General features: G+C 39.2%; 1 protein-coding gene across 18 annotated transcripts in view; it reads left to right on the top strand.

The window, feature by feature from the left end:
• Positions 1 to 20,196, top strand: part of plekha7b (pleckstrin homology domain containing, family A member 7b) — an 80,355-nt gene extending 60,159 nt beyond the window's left edge. For 11 of the 18 annotated variants that reach the window (XM_082506661.1, XM_082506649.1, XM_082506650.1 and 8 more), the window contains 15 exons: positions 531 to 602; positions 1,715 to 1,795; positions 1,882 to 2,031; positions 3,431 to 3,532; positions 3,744 to 3,855; positions 4,048 to 4,250; positions 5,599 to 5,790; positions 5,873 to 5,990; positions 6,085 to 6,176; positions 6,383 to 6,601; positions 8,314 to 8,544; positions 9,589 to 9,722; positions 11,238 to 11,386; positions 11,710 to 11,885; positions 14,296 to 14,962. In XM_082506661.1, the coding sequence (XP_082362787.1) occupies positions 531 to 602; positions 1,715 to 1,795; positions 1,882 to 2,031; positions 3,431 to 3,532; positions 3,744 to 3,855; positions 4,048 to 4,250; positions 5,599 to 5,790; positions 5,873 to 5,990; positions 6,085 to 6,176; positions 6,383 to 6,601; positions 8,314 to 8,544; positions 9,589 to 9,722; positions 11,238 to 11,386; positions 11,710 to 11,837 (1,983 nt within the window). In that variant the 3' untranslated portion in view covers positions 11,838 to 11,885; positions 14,296 to 14,962. Of the gene's footprint in view, positions 1 to 530; positions 603 to 1,714; positions 1,796 to 1,881; positions 2,032 to 3,430; positions 3,533 to 3,743; positions 3,856 to 4,047; positions 4,251 to 5,598; positions 5,791 to 5,872; positions 5,991 to 6,084; positions 6,177 to 6,382; positions 6,602 to 8,313; positions 8,545 to 9,588; positions 9,723 to 11,237; positions 11,387 to 11,709; positions 11,886 to 12,067; positions 12,083 to 12,940; positions 14,963 to 20,110 lie in introns of those variants that run through there. The other 7 variants (XM_082506662.1, XM_082506659.1, XM_082506665.1 and 4 more) reach the window with 5 other exon arrangements.
• Positions 20,197 to 21,341: the final 1,145 nt, after the last annotated feature.

The raw sequence follows: 21,341 nt of genomic DNA, 5'->3' as shown, positions 1-21,341 counted from the left end.
ATCATCTGATGATGTCCACATCACTGGCTACAACTGATTTTTTTATCCAAATGTTATAAACAATTGGACAAAAACCGCATTGTTCCTCCTGTATCCGAGGGTCCTTTCCAGCACTCTGGCATAGACTTTCCCAGGGAGGCTGAGGAGCATTTTAATAATCAACGCCTTTGTTAGGTCTCCACTTAAAAACGTTCCCATTCAAAACCATGGATGTGAAAAACAAAATCTGAAAAAAACTTTTTTCTCCCATACTGGTAATTTTTTTGAAGAGTTGTTTGTTAAGTTACAGTAATAAGCATCCTGTAAATAGCAGCGTAAGAGCTTTTTTCCAAACACAAAGATGTAGAAACTCTATCTGCATAAATGTTTGAACGAAGCTATAATAAGTTGTTTTTTTCCAATTTTGTATCAGTTTTTTTTTTCTTTTGTTTTCCTCCTTAGTAAACTCGGCTTAACTTGTGTATCAGTCCCATTATCTGTAAACTAGAAATATGTATCAGTTTTTTATTTTGTCATTCGTTCAACTTTAGGTTACTGGACGTGACAGTTTAAAGAAAGAAAGACCATCAAGGCCTGTGAAAATAGCAGAAAGTGATGCTGATGTAAGTAAATCATTCTGTTCTCAGGATTTACAAAAACAGTCAGATAAGCACCCTGTTTATCCTTCTCTGTTTTTCCCCTCTAAGATCTCTGTTTCCGACTTCTGACAATCCACTACAGAGAAGCAGCTGACTTTAGTCTGACTTTACTGTGTGTTTTAGTGTGGTTTGCCTGCGTGTGTGTTCTTAAGTTGTGGTAAACAGAGGCTGTAGAGGGAAGGGAACGTATTTGCGTTGCAACACTGTGGGGACACCCATCCATGCAGCACAGTGAGGGCCTGAGAGTATCGACCACAGCTTTTATTTTCCTCCCTGCAATTTAAAGGGAAAAATACATGTAATGGGAGTTTTAGATGTTGAGCTGTTAAATTTTTCAGTTTGATTTCCCAGATTCTGCTTTCCTCATTCTTTGTTTTCTGCTGAATAGAGGTAAATAAGATGGATGTCCTGGCTTTTCATCATTAGCATTGTTCCACTTTAACAATTTATAAGAAATTGCCAGTAAATTTATCGGAACAATGAATATTTCATGCAATTAAAAACAACAATATGTGGCAGCGAAAATAAAAACAGCTTAATTATTAATTGAACAGAATGATAAATAGATCTGAGAAGAAAAAAAACACTGTTTGAGAAAGACTGTGAACTAGGCAGTCTTATGTTGTTTTCATAAACACATAACCCATTTCTGGGAAAACAAATCTGTCACTCTCTGTAAACACGGCTTTCTCCAAAAGTGAATTGAAAATATGGATTCTTGATTATGATTACTCATAATGGGTATTACCAGAGCTCACCCCCAAACTAGATAGTATAGAGGCTTTTGATATCTGGCACTGCACCGATGAGAGGAATTCCTTTGAGCTTTTTACACAGATGAGCCGTATTGACAGACTGAGACGATCAATTTGTCTTATCTGGGTGCATTGTGGAATAGAGTTGAACAAAGGCAAGAATGGAAGAGTTTAACGGTGTTGCAAACAGAAGCCGTATCTAAAAATCTCAGGCACTGTTTTATCTCTTTATTTTCTGTCTACACTCTGCCGTATTATCAGAAGCGATAGGAAGAACTGAGTTTTCCTCCATTCTCACTGTTTCAATATGTTTTCTTTTAGGTGAAATTAAGTCGACTGTGTGAACAAGACAAGATTCTACAGGAGCTAGAGGCCCGGATACGCACTCTGAAAGAGGACAAGGTTTGAGTTGTATATATTTGTTTGTATTCTTGTGTGGTCTATGAAGGCTTACGTGTTTATGACAATGTTATCGTCCCCTGGTGTAGGACAAGTTAGAATCTGTGCTGGATGTTTCCCACCAGCAGATGGAGGACTACAGAGATCAGCCAGCTCATGCTGAGAAAATTGCCTATCAGCAGAAATTACTACAAGAGGACGTGGTCCATATCAGGGCTGAAATATCTCAAGTATCCACAGTAAGACCCGGGATTTGCAAGTCCATTGTGCTTATGACAAAAACTACAGCCTCCTTCTTCAGTGAAACTGGCTCAGACTTTTTCATCCAACTCTCATTTCTTCATATTCTCCTATGAAAATGTGAAATAGGTGCACTGATTTATTGAAGCATGTGCAAACATGTACATATGTGGAAATATAGAGTTTGCACAATTTTAAAAATTTTGAAAGTCAATATTTGGTATGACCACTGTTCAACACAGTCTGAACTCTCTTAGGAACGATATCTTTCTTCTTGGAGGACATAGGTCAAAGGTCAAAGGTCTTCTTTGGCTGTTGGATCCCTTTTTTTCCGTTCCGTGTTCAGATGATCCCACAGTCTTTCAGTAATGTTGATTTCTGGGCTCTGGGGAGACCAATCCATGACCGGTAGTGTTCTTTTGTGTGATTTTTATATCTGTATGCTTTTGCTACACTCGCAGTGTGTTTGGCATCATTGCCGTGCAAAACAAATGACAGCTACCCTTCCAGTGAGACCATTTCAGGCTTCAGTGAACAGGAGATGGTACAGCAGAAGGACCAGATGTATGTTTCATGTCCTGTGTCGGGTCTTTGATTTGTTTTCTAGATTATTTTCTTAAGAGCACGGCTTTCAGATATTATTCATCTGCTATAGATAGGTCTTTTTTGCCCTACCACTTCTTCTTCTTTTGTTCTCTACTACTTATTTCCTCTCATTGTTTAAGGAAAGCCTGTACACCATTTTTGAGATAAAATGAGTTTTTGGCTAGTACAATTTTTTGAAAAACCTTGTTTTGACATTTGACACTGATGTTTTGGCAGGTAAGGGATCAAACTACTCAGGCTCTTACAGTAAGCACATGCTACTAAAGAAATGTTTTATTGGTTGAAAACAAGATGTTCGCTTCTATTTTTAGTTGTTCCTTTTTTATGGTTTCTGCAACTGGCACAATGTTTCAGGATGACTGTCACTATCAAAATGAGTGCTTAGGGACAAACCTACGGCTACAAAGAAATGAGTAGATTTCTCAGCCACTCAGAAAAAAAAATATTTGGTCAAAAAGTTCACTGATATTCAAAATATTTAGTGTTGAAATGAAAATTACGAGTTTCAAAAGAACATTCACAAATAAACCGCAAGATTACATGAAAGCAAACAAATGTGTCTTTGGCTTAAAGACATTTCCAGGCATTGGTTGTAGTCTGTCAGTGCACACTGCAATTTAAAAAAAAAAGAAGAAGTGATAAATCATAAAAATCACCACTTAACACACCTGGTCTTAACTGCAGCTCACATACACGCCACTAAAACAGCTTTTTATTCACAAGCTAAGTACAGTGTGTGAACACTGTTTTTTTGGCATTGTAACACAGAGCGTGATGTGTTTTGTTCTTTAGGAGATGGAAAATGCATGGAATGAGTACAGCCAGCTTGAGAGGGACGTGGACTGGCTGAAGTCGGCCCTGCAGGGACAGATGAGCCGCTGTGATCTTTCTCAGGTCTGTGGCTCAGTGATCTCCATTAACTCCCGCAAGCAGTCGCTCGCTTTGAATGGGAATGAGCTAAATACTGCTGATGTCATATACTCAGACAAAGCAAAGAACTGGTTCAGAGGATCGTGTGTTGGATTCTAATTAAAATCTGTAAAATATGAAAATGTGTCTGTATGCGTCTGTGTGTGTGTGTGGTTCTGTGTTTCTATGTGAGCAGCAAGAGAAGGTCCAGATCAGAAAGGAGCTTTGGAGGATTGAGGATGTTATCGCAGGTCTCAGCAGCAGTAAAGCCAACTACAAAGTCACCATCTCCTCTGTTACCAACCCAGGTGAGGCAAGCGCTATAGGTTCCATGTCTACAAAGCAAATCGCTGTGGACCTGCGACTGTATCTTCTCATTAAAGCCTGCAGTCATATTTTTGTTACCAATCCCTTGAATGTTTCCCATAGGAAACTAAAAGTGCTGTCTTTACAGCATGTGTGTATTATTGTCATGTGATCATCCGCATCATATTCCCCAGAGAGGAAATTTGTGCCTTCGGTGTCAGTGTCATCAGTGCCTTCTGTGTCTGGGAGCGCGTCTGCTATGGAGATGAGATTGTCCCAGCAGCAGCAGCAGCACAGCCCCCACCTCAGTCCCAGTAGCCACACCCCCACCCTTTCCTCTAGTCTCAGCCAGCAGCCATTACACCATTCTACAGCTGTCATCAGTGGGCCTAAGTGGGTAAGTGAGTAAACTTAAGCTGGTTTGTGTTGGTTTGTTTAATCATGTGCTCTCTGCATTTGTGTGTTCAGCTTTGGTTGGTTAAATACACCGAAGTGCATTTTGTAGTCTGTGATTTTCAACTTCCCTTTTTTCTAGTTGGAGGTTTTCAACAAGCCATTAGCACTTTCCTTAAAATGAGTCTATTTACCCCTGTTGATCAATGAACTGAATGAAGTGTCAGGAAATAGAGAAATGTGAAATAATGTCCAAAAGTCCAAGAAAAAAAGTGAATATTTACCTTATTTGGCCACTAATTAGCCAAGTAATAAATGTAAGTAAACATTTTTGCTGGTGCTCATGCATCTTTGCATAAAACAAACTGAGTGAGTTAAGAAGATGACATTCAGTTCACTTTTATAGAGCTGTTTTAATCTCGTTATACTATGTATAATGACAATAAAGGCTTTCAATTCAATTCAAGTACGCCCAGCTGGAATGGAACAAGAAAAATGCAGTTAGGGCTGTAACCTCAGTGTTTGGTGTTTTTGAATAATTTGTTGTAAGATAAGCTAAGATGTAATTTTCTCAATTTGCTTTTTAAATTGTGCAAGACAAATGTATAAAAGTAACACTGAGCCCCGTTTAATCAACATTACAAGATAAACTAAGATATATTACATTTGTGACAAAATTTCCAAAACTGTTAAAAACTATTATATTTAATCTAATTATAGTTATCCAAACTGCATAACATCACAGGTGTTGTCTGTAGTGTTACTGGAATCTTAAAGAAAAATTGCCACGTGCTTATGTTGCAATCATATAACAATTTTGAAAATTGCTGCTTACCAAATTGTGACCAAATGCAAACTTTGTATTATGGTTTAGGCTTGAAGTCTGTGGATTTGGTCAGTTTTCCCTGGTTTCCTTCCACAGTCGAAAAAAAATTCTAGGTTAGGTTAATTTTTTTGAATCTGTTCCCTGAGTCCAAGGTGTACTGCCTCCCTCACCTAATCTCAGCTGGAATAAGCTGCAGTGACACTAGCTGGATAAGCAGTCAAGAAAATTGATGGATTATTAAGTGCAGAAAAATAATTAATGTGTATTTCAAAGTTTAAACGTTTTGGAAATGTATTATCTTTGTCATTAATCCTGCTTTGTTTATACCAATGTGTGATGGAAGTCAAAGTGTAACAGCATTTCTATGACTGTATACTGTGTAATCTGTGTCATAGCCACTGTCATCAGGCTCTACAGTCTATAGAGTTACTTGCTCAGGAACTCTTCATCTTGGTATTCGGGGTCCTTGCAAGGCTAGAGTCCTTCTTCAGTTGTTTTCAGTGGTTCACATTTATTCTGTGCGCAGAATGAGGAAGATGTGCCTCCCAGACCTCCTCTACCTCAGCTCTACAGTCCCGATGAGCATCCCCCCGCTGTGCCTCCCTTGCCCCGGGAGACAACAGTCATCAGACACACCTCTGTACGTGGCCTCAAACGTCAGTCAGACGAACGTAAAAGGGACCGAGAGACTGGGCAGTACACAAACGGGGACGGCAAGGTACGCAGAGCTTGTGTGTATTGCTGTGTTTGCATTTTTAATGTCATGTTGTTTCTAATTTAAATCCACTCGTATATGTCAGGTGGAACTCAGGCCTTTCCTGAGTGATCCAGAACTCATGGGAGCTGGTGATGGCTCCAGTCACATTAGTGTTGTAACACCTGGGCATGACGGAGGTTACAAGACATTACCGAGCAGAGGTACATAGACAACAGTCAGTTCATCCCGCCAAAATGCTTTAGAATATTGTTTAAGATGAGAACAGACTTCTAACATCTGTGGTCTTCCCCTCAGGAACGGGCGGATCTTCACTTAGGTTAAATCAGTCTTCGAGCATCTCCTCATACGTTACCCTCCGAAGAGCAACGTCAGCAGTTGGCATAAAGGTGGGGGTAACAACAGAGTGAACATGTCACTCCAACCCCAGATTATATTCATTTATAATATTAATAAGACTTAATCAAGCATTTTAAAAGCAATTTAACAGCACTGTATAATTAAAAAAATGCTATTTTAGTCATATTTCCACCAGTCTAAAGTCTGCCATGTGTTTGCTCTTGTTATCATCTTTCTCTCTTCCCACTCGTCTCAGGAGAGACCAAAAAGTGCCTTGGAGCGTCTGTACGCTGTGGACCCGGCGCAGCAGCAGCAGAGGGGGAAGATGAGCGCTGATGAGCAGCTGGAGAGGATGAAGAGGCACCAGAAGGCCCTCGTTCGCCAGCGCAAACGCACCCTGAGTCACGGAGACCGCCACGCCGCTTCGTCGTCACGCACGTCATCCTCACGCTCACTTTCAGCAGACTTGGGATCAGTATGTTACTAGAGCAGCATCACACGTCACACTCTCACGCACGACGACAACCAAACTGAGAGTGGCGGTCTACAGCAGTAATGCATGCCTGTGTTGAGTGCAGTGGGTCTCGTCTCTGCTTCTCTTGTTACCAAGTTTATATTAAACTATTAAGTTAGTGCGGTATGGCATTTCACTGTGTGGCTCTATCTGTGCTTATTCAGCACGTGTTGTTTTCAGGCTTCAGTAGGTCTTTTTCGCCAAAGTCATTTGGCCTAAAGAACCCATTCAGTTGAGTTGCAGACTTGGATCCCTTTAAGAAAAAAATATTATGACTTAGGAGGAGAATGTGGTCTCCAAGTGCCTTTCTGGTGTGCTTGTCCTAAATGCCCTTCGGTAAAAAAGACCTATACAGATAAGTAGATACGTTTCTGGTCTACAACAAGCTGCAGCATTAAAAGTAGCACACATATATAACTGTTTAAGTGTTCATTATGAGGTGCAGATAATAACATTTACATTAAATAGTGATGATTTTGTTTTCTTTTTCAAAATCTTTACAAGATGAGATCTTGGCTATAAAACATATAACATATTAATGACCTCAGTCACTGCATTTCTCCCTTTTCTCTGCTATGGATTCTAACTTTGCTTTATCCATCATTTCTCACCCTTCCTCACTGACCTGTTCATTTTTCTTTCACATCAACACTATCCTACCACATTGATTTCTAACCCGTTGAAGTGTTTTGTGCTGTCACATAGCAGCCGTCTTGTCTCTCCTCGTGTAGATATTAAAGCCAGCTCTTCCATGTGTCCATGCTGTTGCTGTCCATATATGTGTGTCTGCATGTGTGCGTGTGTGTGTGTGAGGCAGAGAGAAGGAAAGTGCCTACTTATATTCTACTGACCAAAACATTTACGTACACTGAGCATTACATTCTTAAGCCCACTCTTGTCAATGTCATCGCACCATTTTTCTCACCTGATTTTTTTGTTTGTTTGTTTTAAATTTAAATGAAGATAAAACTGAAATCATATGTTTTATAGATTGGGACCAACTCTTGTCCCATTTAACACTTTTCCTGGGCAATGCTGATGTACTGATACTAGCAGCACATTACATATCGCAACATACAGTGAGTTAGGTGATTGCATCATGTGCTCAGTGTTTTATCTGCTAATTACTGTTGGCTAGAGGAATCCTTCCTTTTACAAATGTGACTGCAAAAAATAAAAAATATTTTCTAAAGAACTCATTGGCATGTTTTTTTTTAATTTATTGCATTTTTTTCTGTAAACATGTATAACTTTCTTATGTTTGTTGAATTTGTCATCAGTTTGAGTGAAGTGTTGTGTTCTTGTCACACTTGTAGAGTTCTAGCATGCTGTGTTTTGAGATCTTTCATATCAGCATGCATACTCATTTATGCATGTGCCCTCTTTTTTTTTTTTTACCTTTTCACACTTGTACACACACACACACACACACACACACACACACACACACACACACACACACACACACACACACACACACACATTTGGACATTGTACATTGCAAGTAAAAACCCTCTGCAATCTTTAATATCATGTTAGGAATAGGACGAGCATGTGTGCCTTCACGAAGGCAAGTGAAAGAAGTTTCACTTTTTCTTTTAGTCAAGAAAACTTGGTGGCAGCACCCTGTCCTTTGTTTCACAGTCTACATTTTTCCTGTGTGCGTTGTCCAGTGGAAGAGAGAGCAGGAGTTTGACCTGCAGTTACTCGAGAGGGCGGTTCAGGGGGAGGAGGCTCAGGGAGTTAGGAGTGTCCAGGGGGAGGAAAGACCTCCCGAGCACAAAGAGAGACCCCGCTCGCATTCGGATGAATGGCTGACCTTCCGCTCCATGGCCACAACCCCCCCTCCCACCCATGAGGTTGACCTGGAACCTCTGGACTATGACCTGGACCTTAACAAAGAGGTATTTTTTTTTTTCATTTTTTAAAAATAAGAAATACAGCTGACTAGGAAAAATGTCAACATAGGAATAACATGAAAGGGGGAAAACAGTGCACTGAACGTTAAAAAGGAGGCTACTCACCCCAAAAAGGAGTTTTTCTTTTATAAAATGAATACTGAAAGTGAATAAAAAGAAATATTTACAGAAGGAATATTTAAAATGATGGGAGGCGCCACAACCAAGCCCTTTTTTTAATATTCTCATTGATTGGATTTCATGGATTGTGCTGCTGATCTTTAAATTCTCAGATGACATTTTTTTTCTGTTTGTTTACTTTTTCTTGGTATTTCTCTCCCATTTTTGAGGAAAATAAAATAAACTTGATTTTAAAAATACCTAACTGTATCAAATGGGACACAACAGATTTCCAGTCAATAAATGTCACTCGTCTTTTTTTGCTGATTGGCTGGTAGAAGTCAATACTGGTCGATACTGATGTTCCACTGATATTTTGATGAATCCCTAAAAGGCATATACTGAAAGGTTTTATCATGTTTAAAGAATATGTTAAAATGAGCAACAGATAAACAGCACCTGCACCAGCAAACGTGGCACATAATTAATAATTTCCTACACAATGCTGTCGTGAGGCAGCCTGATTAGACTGGCTGACAAACTTGCTGCTGAAATTATGGAAAAAGCATCAGAAAGTATTGCAGCACTGTTTCTACATAGGTATTGAAGAAATGAGCTATAGGCTGGATGCTGGCGGTATAAAGTATGCATTAGTATGCGACAGATAAACGTCATTGTGTGAAGCTATACAAGTGCTGAAACTTTCTGCCTGTACTAAAATGAAAATAGCATTTTAAAGATACTTCAGGGCACATCTCTGCATATTTAGTCTCCATATTTTATTACAGTTTGTCCTATGCTTATTTGATCATTTTCAGGATTACAAATCTTCAACTTGCGTAGTGAACTCGTATATCATTTTTGACCTCACAGTAGAGATCACAATAAAGTGGCAAACATCTTAATTCACACACTGCATCTGTGTTCTAGCTGTCCAAACCTCAGAAAGTGTCGATTCCAGAGCGCTACGTGGACTCGGAGCCTGAGGAGCCACTCAGTCCTCAAGAAGTGGAGGAGCGTCATCGTAAGGTGGAGCGTATCAAAAGCATCTTGGCAAAGTCCAGGTAGATGAAGTGTAACTAAATAAACCCTGAAGTTACATTGGAGTGTTACTCAACTCTGATGTTTTAGGAGAGTAGTGTTTCCATACTACTAGTCAAGCAAATGCAATCAGTTTCAAGGCCCTGAAGATTCTGGACTATAGGACTGTAAAAAAAAAAGCATTGAGTCACCCCTAATTTCTTTATATTTTGGACCCTAGGATTCAGGCTTTCTTGTAATTTTTTAAGGATCTTGAGCAACAAACAGCCTTTCTTTCAAAGTTTTTCTTTACAGACTGGCTGCGTTTTTACTCATTTTCAGTGAAGTCTTTGTACCTCACCATTTGTAAAAGGATGTGTTTTTTGTTAGGCCATTTAACACTGATGTATATGAATCAAATATTTTTTTAAAGCAACCTAACTCAAGGTATTATTCAGTTTTGTTTCTACACATAACAACTTTGGAAGACACATTTTTAAATTGTATCTTTAGGTGCTTTGTTACTAGCAGCCCAATTTATTCTCATTTATTTAATAGAATCTGCAAAAATGCCACAGATAACACAGTCTGAGTGTCATAAAAAAGTGTTCTTGTACCAACAAGGTAATTCCCAAAGAATTATTAGCCAAGGTATGCATATCATGCATGTTGCACAGAGTGTCCTTAAAACATTTAAGATGCATTGGCAGAACTAAAAAGCTATCTACAGCAGAATAACAGTATCTGAAAGTCATACCGTTAAGAAAAAGGGAAAAAAATCCATCAAATACCTGACACAGGAGAGATGCATATGTCCTTTCAATCCATCAGGACGTCATTCCTAAGGAAGGGAAAGAGGAAGAAAAGACTGAGGTATGCCAAGTTACACAAGAACTGGACTGAAACCCAGAAACAACAGGTATTATAGGGAGATTGATTCAAATTTGAAATTTTTGTTTCACATCCTACTCCACCATATGCAAGGTACAAACTTTGAGATTTACAAAAGTGAGTGCGTGTAAAACACAGTGGAGGCTCTGTCATGATGTGAAGCTGTATTTCAGCCAGTGTTGGTGAGGATTTTATTCAATTAGATGGAAATGTCAATCAGAAAAGAACCATCAGATTTTGATTCACCATGTACTACCATCTGGAAAGCATCTGATTTGTAGTTTCTTTATTTTTGAGCATGACAGTGATCCCAAACACACTGTCAGTGCAGTAAAAGCATGATTGATGACTGATGGCATCATCAGTCCTGGATTGGCCTCCACAGAGCTTCAGCTTTACTGAAGCAGTGATCTAGGGAATAGGACAAAAGTCAACCGACATCCAAGCAGGAGCTTTGAATATCTTCATTCATAAAATCATGTTTCATTAGGTCACAGCACCTATTGCTCATATTCCTAGCAAAATATAAAGAAATGAGGGGTGTCCAAGATTTTTGGACAGTTTGGTATATCTCAGGCTTCTTTTTGACCTCCCTCTAGGGTCCTTCCACATTTCTATGGTGTGTGAGATTTTTGTTCATTTGTTGCTTTCATTCTTTTCTTTTACAGTGTGCAAAACCTAGCACCAGCGGTGTCTGCGGAGAAGCCAGAAGAGGTGCCAGTGGCGCTCGACTCAGCTCTGCAGGAACAGGAGCGGATCATCACCATGTCCTACGCTCTCGCCTCAGAGGCTTCGCTCAAGAGCAAACTTGTTGCAGGTTGGTCTCTCATCTAATTTGAAACCATTATCTGCCTATTTGAACCGTGAGTGTGAAAAATCATTGCAAAAAAAAAAAAAAATGCTGAAAAAAATAATAATTCCACACAAGCTGACGGCTTGAGTGGAATTCCTTCTGGGATCATATTGACATATTTTTGTTGAAGAAGGGATAAAGAGAGAGGGAAGCAGTCTTTCAAGAATTCTGGATTGATGAGGTGGGGCGTAAGGTGCAGAGTCAAGCAATAAGGCTGTTCATTTCCTAATAAGTGAACGTTATTCCTTACTAGGATCTAAGATAGTCTCTAATTGCAATCCATGTAGGATCTTTTAGGCTGGGGAGGAATCGCTTGATGAGGCCATTTTGTGATCTGATCAATGACCCAGTCAAACTCTACTCCACATCTGCATACTGTTGCTGCCGCTTTGAACGTAGCTCTGAACCTGCATAAAAGACACTGCGCCCACATCTCATCTCTTTCATACTCTACAGCAGACAGGCGAGTTAATTTTCACCGTAGCTGCAGCAGATTGTCAGTCTGCCTGCCTCGCACGCACACACACACACACCTATGCACACACATATATATCTGTCACACACGGTAAGACTCAAGCTGTCAGCGTGTGAGGAAGTTTAATATGCACAGTGAAGCAAAGTCAACAATTATAACATTATTTCCAGCATAGAGAAATGCCAGAGAATATAACTGGTGGCATCTTGTCAGTGGAGACTGAATCAATGACTTTCTCTTCCTTTGGTGTTAAAGTGAGGTATGTTGGTGCACTTTCAAATCCTTGAATTAAAAGAAGAGTCTTTTCCATAGTATTATGCATGAGAGACATCAGTAACTCCAGCATAAAAGCAGGAATATCTGTCGCTGCAATATCACATACGTGTGGTATTTATTGCAAAGGTGTTTTCATTGTTGGATTTTTTAAAATTCTTTGTATTCATTGGATCTCGTCAAATCTGTAATTTTGTACAGGGAAATGATTAATGAGCTACAAAGTTATCTTCTTGTTCAGTGCCTCTTGTTTTTTTTGTATATAAGCAGATTAATTAAAAATGAATATTAACCAGTCCTAATCACGTTATGATGACCTATTAAAAAACGTTTTTTTACATTTGCATTTACATCTACATTTTCAGATTTCTTTAGTATACTTCATTGCTATTGAAGTTGGGTGATATGTATATGTATATATACATGCATGTATTCACTATTGTTTAAAAAATGCACTATTAATTTGTTTAAGTGCTGTTTGAAATGACTAAAATTTCCCCCAAAACTGATCCAATTTTATCGAAAAATCTTTTTAACATTTAAGAAGACCAATATAATAAAAAACCATAAGCAGTGTTATTGGACTAATCCATATTTCCCATCCCGAGTGTAATAGATGCACAACATAGAAACTGTAAGTACAGTTAAAAAGTTTCATGCTTATATTTCTTTTCAGGAAAACATGAATATGAAACTATTTCACTCTTTTGGCTTCTAACAACAAATGTTCCTTCTCTCTTTTTCCCCCCCCTCTTGCCCTCTCTCCATAGTTCCTCCACAGGTTAACGTCCTAACACCTCCTCCCCCACCCCCTCCTCCACCTCCTCCTCTTCCTCCCGTTTCTCTGGCGCCTCCTTCTCCTCTGAACAACGGAATTCACTACACATTTGTCTAGTCAGAAACATGAAGTAAGGCCTAAGTGCACGCTTTGCGGTGCTAATGCTTCTTGCTAATTCCCCCCCCAAAACAAGGTGTTCTTGCGTGCTTCGCACCTCGCCGCATGCTCACCGCGCCGTCATGATTGTCGGAAACACATCTCCTCTAGGTTAGGGAAGCCCTGCCTCTGCTCCCATTATAATCAAAACAAACATCTGCAGGCAGTCTGCTCATCCCACTGTGATAATTGTGTGTAAATTTTTTTTTGTACCACTGCCAAAATATTTATGGATGGCTGTGCAAAGAAAGGGCTCAAACGAACACGACTGTTTGTAGCATTGTGTATAATTAACAAAAGAGACACCTTTTGATTTAGCACCTTGACAGTTCAGCAGTCAGCACAGCTGCATTCCTCAGCACCAATTAGCTCCCCATCTGTAGCCTGGCAGAAGAAAATCTACATATCACTGTTGTTACTGTAAATGCACAAATAAAGCTCGTGTCATTTCACTGCTTTATTTAAAAAAAAAAACTTCTGTCCATCACCCAGTACTTGATGCCACAGATATTTTAATGCTATTTCCTGTTTAAAGGTATTTTTCCTGTACTAACCATATCAGCCATCTTTTGACAAATAGACGCACGTAAAATAATCAGATCCCAAAACAGTAAACGAAGACTCGCAATAACAAACACGTATATGAACTTTAACTTGCAGAGCAATGCAGCATTCATGTGGCTCTGAAAGCGTGGAATAGTTTCTTTTCAGAACTGCACAATGTGGATGTGAGATACTATCTACTCATGTCGCTGCATGCTTTCTTTATATTCTGGGTTTGCTTTCGGAGGTGAGCTTTAATGCGCAGTCGGGTTGTGAAAGTTAAGAATATTACATGCACGGCACTTGTTTCTTCACAAAAACCCCTCGCATGTAACATTTTGCATGTTAGTTTTAATCTGCATGTTGGGCAGCATGAAGTTATGCATGCTCCGCGGTGAAAGCCCTGTTATTATCGCTGTCTGATAATACCTTTAATGATTGGCCTCTAACTGCCCTTTAATAATGTGCAGGTATGTTATATCTTTACAAAGCTACTTTTTAAGAAGGGACTGTTAAGTAACCCCACCCCAACATAAAAAACTGAAACACACTGTTACTTTATCCAATTTTGTAGTTTTTTGTTTTTATTGTGTTTATGATATTTACTTTCCTTGTGCTTACTTTTTCCTCTCTCTCATCACTTCCCAGCTCAAGCAATTTCTGGACACTGAGGTGCTTTTTCACACTGACAACAATCCACTGGGTTTTCAAAGCAAAGAGGATTTTTGTTTGATTCGGGACATTTTTATATGCAGCAACAGAAAAACGGTAGCGACGCCTTGAACTTGCTCTCTGAGATGTATGCAGCAACAACTAACTGAGGTGTTTCAAAGCTGCTGAAAGCAACTTTCTATAGAAAACCTGAGGACTTCGCTGTGGGTGTGGCTGTGCTTATCAAATATGGAAATGTCTAAAAAAAAATGTTAATCTCATAATAGTAAAATGACATTTTCTACAAGTTATCGCACTTTTAACTGTGCACTGTATCATATTTTCAAGACACGACTGAATTGCTTCTTGCAGTGTGATCGCAACTGAAAAACTCAAATGGAATGTGAAGAGCGAGAAGGTACTAAATGCGTCACGATGATAGTATTTTTGTCAACACTCAGATAATATTCTTAAACCAAACCACTTGAAATCTCATATGTATGTACTTGTAGCACTGCCAGTCCCCTTTAGGCTTGCCAAAATAAATTTTATTTTTGCTTACATCGGGATGAAAATAACCTCGAACATATTTTTTGTGTGACTTGAGAAGGTCGAGCAATGAAAGTTTATAAAAAAAATGTGAATATTAAAGTTATTAACACAACATTTGCTTTGTCGCACATGTGTTCATTTCATTGATTTTATTTCTACGAGGTTGGCTCGAATGAGTCGAGCACCACGTACAATGGCCTCAAGCTTCAGACTACGTACAAAAACATGTAAAAATCTTTTGTGTTTTTTCAAGGGAACTTTAAAACTCTACCGCGGTTTTCGCTCGACTTCTCCAGGCATAACAAATACCCAAATGTCTGCTAGAGTAGGCTAAGGCACCCTGACACAGTGGGCCCCTGTGATGTTCGATTGTGCCTCTGCGGAGAATAGCGCAGTAGGTTAGTGCAGAATTCAGTGTCCTGAATCCAAACAGAGCATTTCAGCACTTTCAAGCAGACTCCCGCTGAGTACGAGAAAGTGCATCAGTGTCCCGATCCTTTTTTTCTCGCAACATTATCTGGAGCTTATGAGTGCAAACGACTTATGAAACATTTCCCTTGCCGCATTAGTGGCGCAGGTCTTTGTGGCACAGCTGGCATCGCCTTTTGATGTTACACCAAATATCAAAACTCAGTGGTGTGTTCACCCAAACAAATCAGCCCACTGCAGAAATACCAGGGGCAAAGCTGTAATATGGCTGTAAAGTCTTCTGTACAGTAGCTGCCACACTGTACAAGAGAGAGAGAGAGCATCTCCGAAGACACTAAAGTTGTTTTAGCTGATGTTTCCTGTGGGATGTTGGTATTCCTCCACAACTAGTTCAGACCTGATTTTACCTTTGACATGTGAAAGAGGTACCTTAAAAAAAGTTCTTGCAGTGATGGACAGTTTATTCTCCCCCCGTTTGAGAACCTCAAACGGCAGGAACCGAACACATTTTGTGACTTTAGCTTTTAACCTACAGGAGCCTTTGGTCTTTATTTGATTTCACTGATGCCGTTTATTGACTGTATCTTTATTCAAATCATGTACAAAGGGAAATTACAAAATATATCTGCATCGCTCCAAGATTCTCTTTGAACCTTCACATTGATTGCCGTGACCTATTAAACTTCATTCTATTATTTGAAAAGAGAACCAAACTATGGCATGCTCAAAGGAGGTGAACTTCCAATACAAAAAAAGAGAGAGGCTTCTTGAAATGTTTCTTAAGTTCAAAGCTTTTTCCATCTCAAAAGGGCATTTTTAATTCCGTGTATTTTCAACCAAGAAGGTGGATACTAATAACTCTGGATTCTGAAGTACAGAATTCATATCTTTAAATCATGAACTACGTCTCCATTGCAATTGTAAAAGAAACCTCTGAGAAATGCATGTGTTGAACTTCGGATTCAAAAGGAAAAATAATGCAGAGAATATGTTTTTAAATGGAAAGCTCAACTGCGCCGTTATTACCAAATACTGCAGTTTCCAGCACAAATATTTATCACGTTACATTTATCATGACTCGTCCCGCTGCAGCTGTAGGATGTGATGCGCACACTTTGCCCTCGCCCTCCTCTGCATGGCGAGCCTTTGTGTTGCAGCTCCCTCCCAAGTGACATCTTTATCTTTAATTGGAGAGTAATTACTTTTACTCATCCGCATCACAGTGTGCTTTAAAAACACCTGAGAGAGAGAGAGGGGATGCACCCCCCGCCTACCCACCCCACCCTCCAGCAGCTACATCCTTTCTGCTTCCATCTTGATCCTCCAGGATCAGGGCCCCACAGAGCACGCTGGCCCTGGTGGCTAGAAGACCAATCACATCCACTGTTCTGCTTATTTTGCAATAAGATGGGATGTTTTCCCCTCCTCTTGCAAAAAATTCACCCAAGACCCTCCACCGAGGATTGTGGCATTTCCATGTATTGACGTTTGGCTGGCGGTTCATATACATTTGTTATTCTATGCTCTGGACTTCAAAGAGAATGAAAGAGGGCCTATTATGCTAATTGGGTCCTGTTCTGTTAAACGCAATCAAGGCCTCCCGCATTAATCCTTTACTAAATACTTACTGGCTTCAGAAGTGATTTTTTTTTTCCACAAGAAGAAAAACCGCTGCTCAGCGTCCTGACAGAAATGTTTGCTAGAGAGTAGCTTTTATACAAGAAAATAAAATGTCTCACTTAAAATCCAAGCATAAAAGAGCCTCGCGCAAGTGTTTACAGTGCTCTTCAGATGACATTGATTAGGTTAAGGCTTTGACTTTTTGTTGCTTTTTTTTTTAAAGGCCTTTGCTTGAAAGAGAGAGAGCCTCTTGACACCACGCTGAGCAGTATGACCTTGTTCTCAGGTCTGTGTTCTTCACTACAGCGCACAATGCATTTGTAACATATTCATAGTTTTCCTGTGACATGAAGAAGAAAGGAGAAATCCGCCTGCGATTCCCAGTGATACCTATTTCAATCACATAAATATTATTGTTACAGTGAATAAGAATTAGGCTACAGTGGAAAACCCAGCTGGTGCCTCCTTTGCACACTGTGGGGATCCGGATTGTAGTCCAATTGTACAAATACAAAACCAAGAAAGCCCATGCAATAGGTGCTTTGATTTCAAAATAGTATTTTATGCTGTTTTATCATTTTCAAGTTCCACATACGGTACATTTTTTAATATGTAAGAAATGGAATTTGTTGAATAATTGAAGAGCTAGGAATCACTGAATATTCTTCCCAACGTGTGTGCACGCTATATAAAGAATAGAGGGAAAGCTGAATAACATTCATGCTGCACCGCATTGGCCCAGCTTTCCCCAAAAAGAAAACTTCCTATTTTTGAATTGTTTTATGTTGAAGCCACTTTGTTAGTTTTTTAATGTTTTTTTAAAACAATGGGATCATCAGAGAGGTACAAATGTTTATTACGTATTGAGGCATTTCTTTATTGGCCTATTATAGACAACACAATTCCTCCAACATGAATCATTAAGTGAATGTTGAAAAGGTGCTGTGTTACGCTAAACAATGAATTAATCTCATGTTTCCCTAAACGGAAAGCTTTTACAATACCTACAGTGAATGAGTTTTTTGTACATAAAAGCAATTACTTTGCAAATGAACCAAATGCCCCTGGGCCTCGTCTTTAGTCTAGCAGCTCCATGTACACATACACACTTAAATAAGTGAAATTTACTGCATTCAGTGAGAATGCTGTGCATCTTGGATCTTCAGAGCTACGTAACAAAAAGATCATGACATATCACTATTTAAATTTTTTTTAATAAGTCTATCAGCATTAAAATGGTAGGACATTTACTTTGCAGCTTGAAAAATGTGTTTTACTGAAAGATATAACAGCTGTGGAAAAATTAAATTCTTCGGAGTAATCTGTGTTATACTCGCTCGCATAACCAGATTTCTGACTGTACCTCAAATAAGACAGTGCAGGTAATGTGTTCAGAAGCACTTTAAATGTACAGTACCGCACATCACTGACCATCATACATGAGTTGTATGTGTACATTTGTAGCGTTGTTGGCACAGGCAGCGTGATGATGTCGCTCATCACTACATCATTAGAACTGGCATGTTGCACTCCTTATTTCGACATGATTTATCAGGGGTTCGCTGTTAACTTGAAAGGAAATATTAGATCCTGACTAAACTTTGATGAAATCCAGAGTTACAAGTAAGAGATTTGGGTCAACTAATGAGAACAGCGCATCCCACGTTGCAAGTCCAGTTGGGATAGATCATTTGCATGTATGCAAATAGTGTTTGAGTTAATTGCTATATCTGGCATTCAGTAAGCTATGTTGGTTGGGCGGACACTGATCACTTACAGCTGAACCTTGTCGGCGTTTTTAACTGATCATCTAACCAATGGTAGGTAAGGGTCTTAGTCACTGAAAATCTTACAGTTTCTCATACATTTACATTTTTTTATAGAACACAAAATATAAACTGTATTAATAGATAGAAAAGAAACTTAAGAAACTGTATTTATTGCAACATTTTGGAGTCACTTACTGCGCCCAGTGTCATGGAAGTAACAGCTGAGCAGAACTACCAGCATTTACTTTTTACCTAGACCACCAAACCTGCATGCACAACTACTTGCAAAGTGCATTAAAAATGAAAAGCAAAGGCGTGTCTGCACATTTCTGCCTGCACATTTCCAAATGTAAGATGGATTAGGATTATATGAAGGTGGCACTGTGTAGATTTTTTTTTATATTAAAAATAGGGCTATATACTACATTATCAAGCAAATATTACCCATTTATACACCCGTCATGGGTGTAGATATTAAACAAGTGCTTAAAATTGCTGTGTATCTACGTATAACTGCAACAAGCACTTATTGTCTGTGCACTGCTCATAAATATGGGGTTAAAACAAACTTGTATGTGTCAAAGGAGATCCCATGTCCAGAGACAGACACCTAAACTGCTGTAGAATGAAAAGTAAATGGTTTAAAGTAGAACTTTTAAAATCTTCCTTTGGAATTTTGATAATTTTGGCTGCTCATTGAGATACTAATGACTGTATTCCTAAGCATGAATCAGCTGCACACCTTTGAAACCTCCTCTGGTTGCAGTGTAATCAAAGCAGCCCCCCCCCCCCCCCCCCCAATCCTCACTCACTGACTCAATGGTGTTCTCTAATTAACCATGCAGAACAGGAGAAGAACACATGTTAATTTAATGTAACAAAAATGTTGATTTTCATGCACTCTCCTTTTCAAATATTTATGGGCTAGACTTGAATTTCAAGATGCATCAAAGACTCACAGGGTATGCAAATGTGTCTGCCTTACCCCCCAACAAGTTGGACTGTCTTTTGCTCTTCACACAGGCTTCGCGCACTACCATCTGAGCTATAAAGAGGAAGCCATTACAGTCACCTCTGTAAAAGTAGCCTATATTTGTATTTAGAGAACTATCTGGCACTTGCGGGCACCTGTTCAGCTGCACAATCATCTGTCACTGAACAGAGCAAAGTCTGGAAATAAATACACGTTAAACAAATGTAATGACTCATATTGTTTTGCACCCTTTTTTTTTCTTTTAACCCTACTCACACTGTCACTTTTGAAGCAGCAACAATGGAAACCGGTGGTAATGCCATTGCACTCCTTATTGCCGTTTGGTCAATGTTAACCAAATAAAAATTGAACGTCCAACTTTAAAAACAAAGATCAATAAATAAAATAAAGGTGTTTTCCCTAAATGCACTGATTGTCTGTCTTTAAAGAGATTTTTTTTTCCTTGCAGGTGAGCTTCACACAGTGACCAAAAGGTGGCGCATGAGACACATCCAACACACGTTCAAGTGCAAGCGGTGAAAGAAAAAACTCCGCTCGTTAAAGAAGGTACACTAACAGCAGGAACAACACAGAATCATCATGTATGCATCCGGAAAAACACGGTGTCAGACTGTTATAGGATCATATGCAATTTTATGGTGCAAAGCTTTTTACTCTGTATGATTTTTATTAAATTTGGTGATGTGAATCAGATCGTTATAGCTTTAGAAGAGGGGCTCAGGTTAAAAGTGTGACAGTAGAAAAGTTTCAGTGTTAAAGGTAAGTCTTTCTTTATTTATTCGTAGCTAAATGTAAACTTTGACATTTCGCACACTGCCGGGAAAAAAAAAGTTAATACTTAACTTGCAGGCTATCAGTGTTGTAGAAGTTCAGTGGAGAAAAGCATGCAGTGTGTGCATTGTAACGCGCACAGGAGCATTTTGAAGGTCTTTGATGTAGATGTGGTGTTGGTGTGTTTTGCTTCACCTGGAACAGCAAGAAAGGGAAAGTGAGACGCTCAGGACTCGCATCTGTCGCGAAGTTGTTCTCTCTCTCTGCCTCACTCTCTTTCTCTCCCTCCCTCTCACCCCCCCCCCCCCTCTCTCTCTCCTCTGTCACTCTCTCTCTCTTCCTCTGCTTCCCCTCCTTCTTTCAGCTCAGCTCATGTCATTCTGCAGTTAACAATCAGAATTTTCTTCTGCTGTCTCCTGTCTTTGTAAGTAACTTTCTCATTTCTATTATGTGACACTTATGGCATGTTAACTAACGGACTTCTACCTTTTATTAATATTATTATGATTATTATTATTATTTGTATTTTCTGCTGGTCACAAAATGTTGCTGATGTTTTTCAAAGCTACAACGTTGTCAGATCTCTCTCTCCTCTTTTTAAATTAAATTACATTTTTTTAATATGTGCACGTTTCTACCGAGATTCCTTTTTTGAATGATAGCTGTGGGCCTCATCCAAACCCAGCTGATTATCTAAAACATATGCTCTGTTCGTGACAGATAAATTCCTCTCAGTAAAATCTTCTTTTATTGCAAGTGAGGGTCTGCCTGTAAGGTCCCAGTAGCTGGATTTTTGAGTAATATCAGATGTCAACTTACATTTGCTGAATCTGTTTAAAAAAATGAGGTGTTTTGTATTTCAGCTGTATCCAGTCTAACCTGCTAATCAATAGCTCTGCGTTAACGTA

Source organism: Aulonocara stuartgranti, assembly GCF_965226115.1.
Source record: "Aulonocara stuartgranti genome assembly, chromosome: 1".
NCBI lineage: Eukaryota > Metazoa > Chordata > Actinopteri > Cichliformes > Cichlidae > Aulonocara > Aulonocara stuartgranti.
The sequence above is the reverse complement of the archived record's forward strand: the minus strand, read 5'-3'. Positions and strand labels throughout refer to the sequence as shown.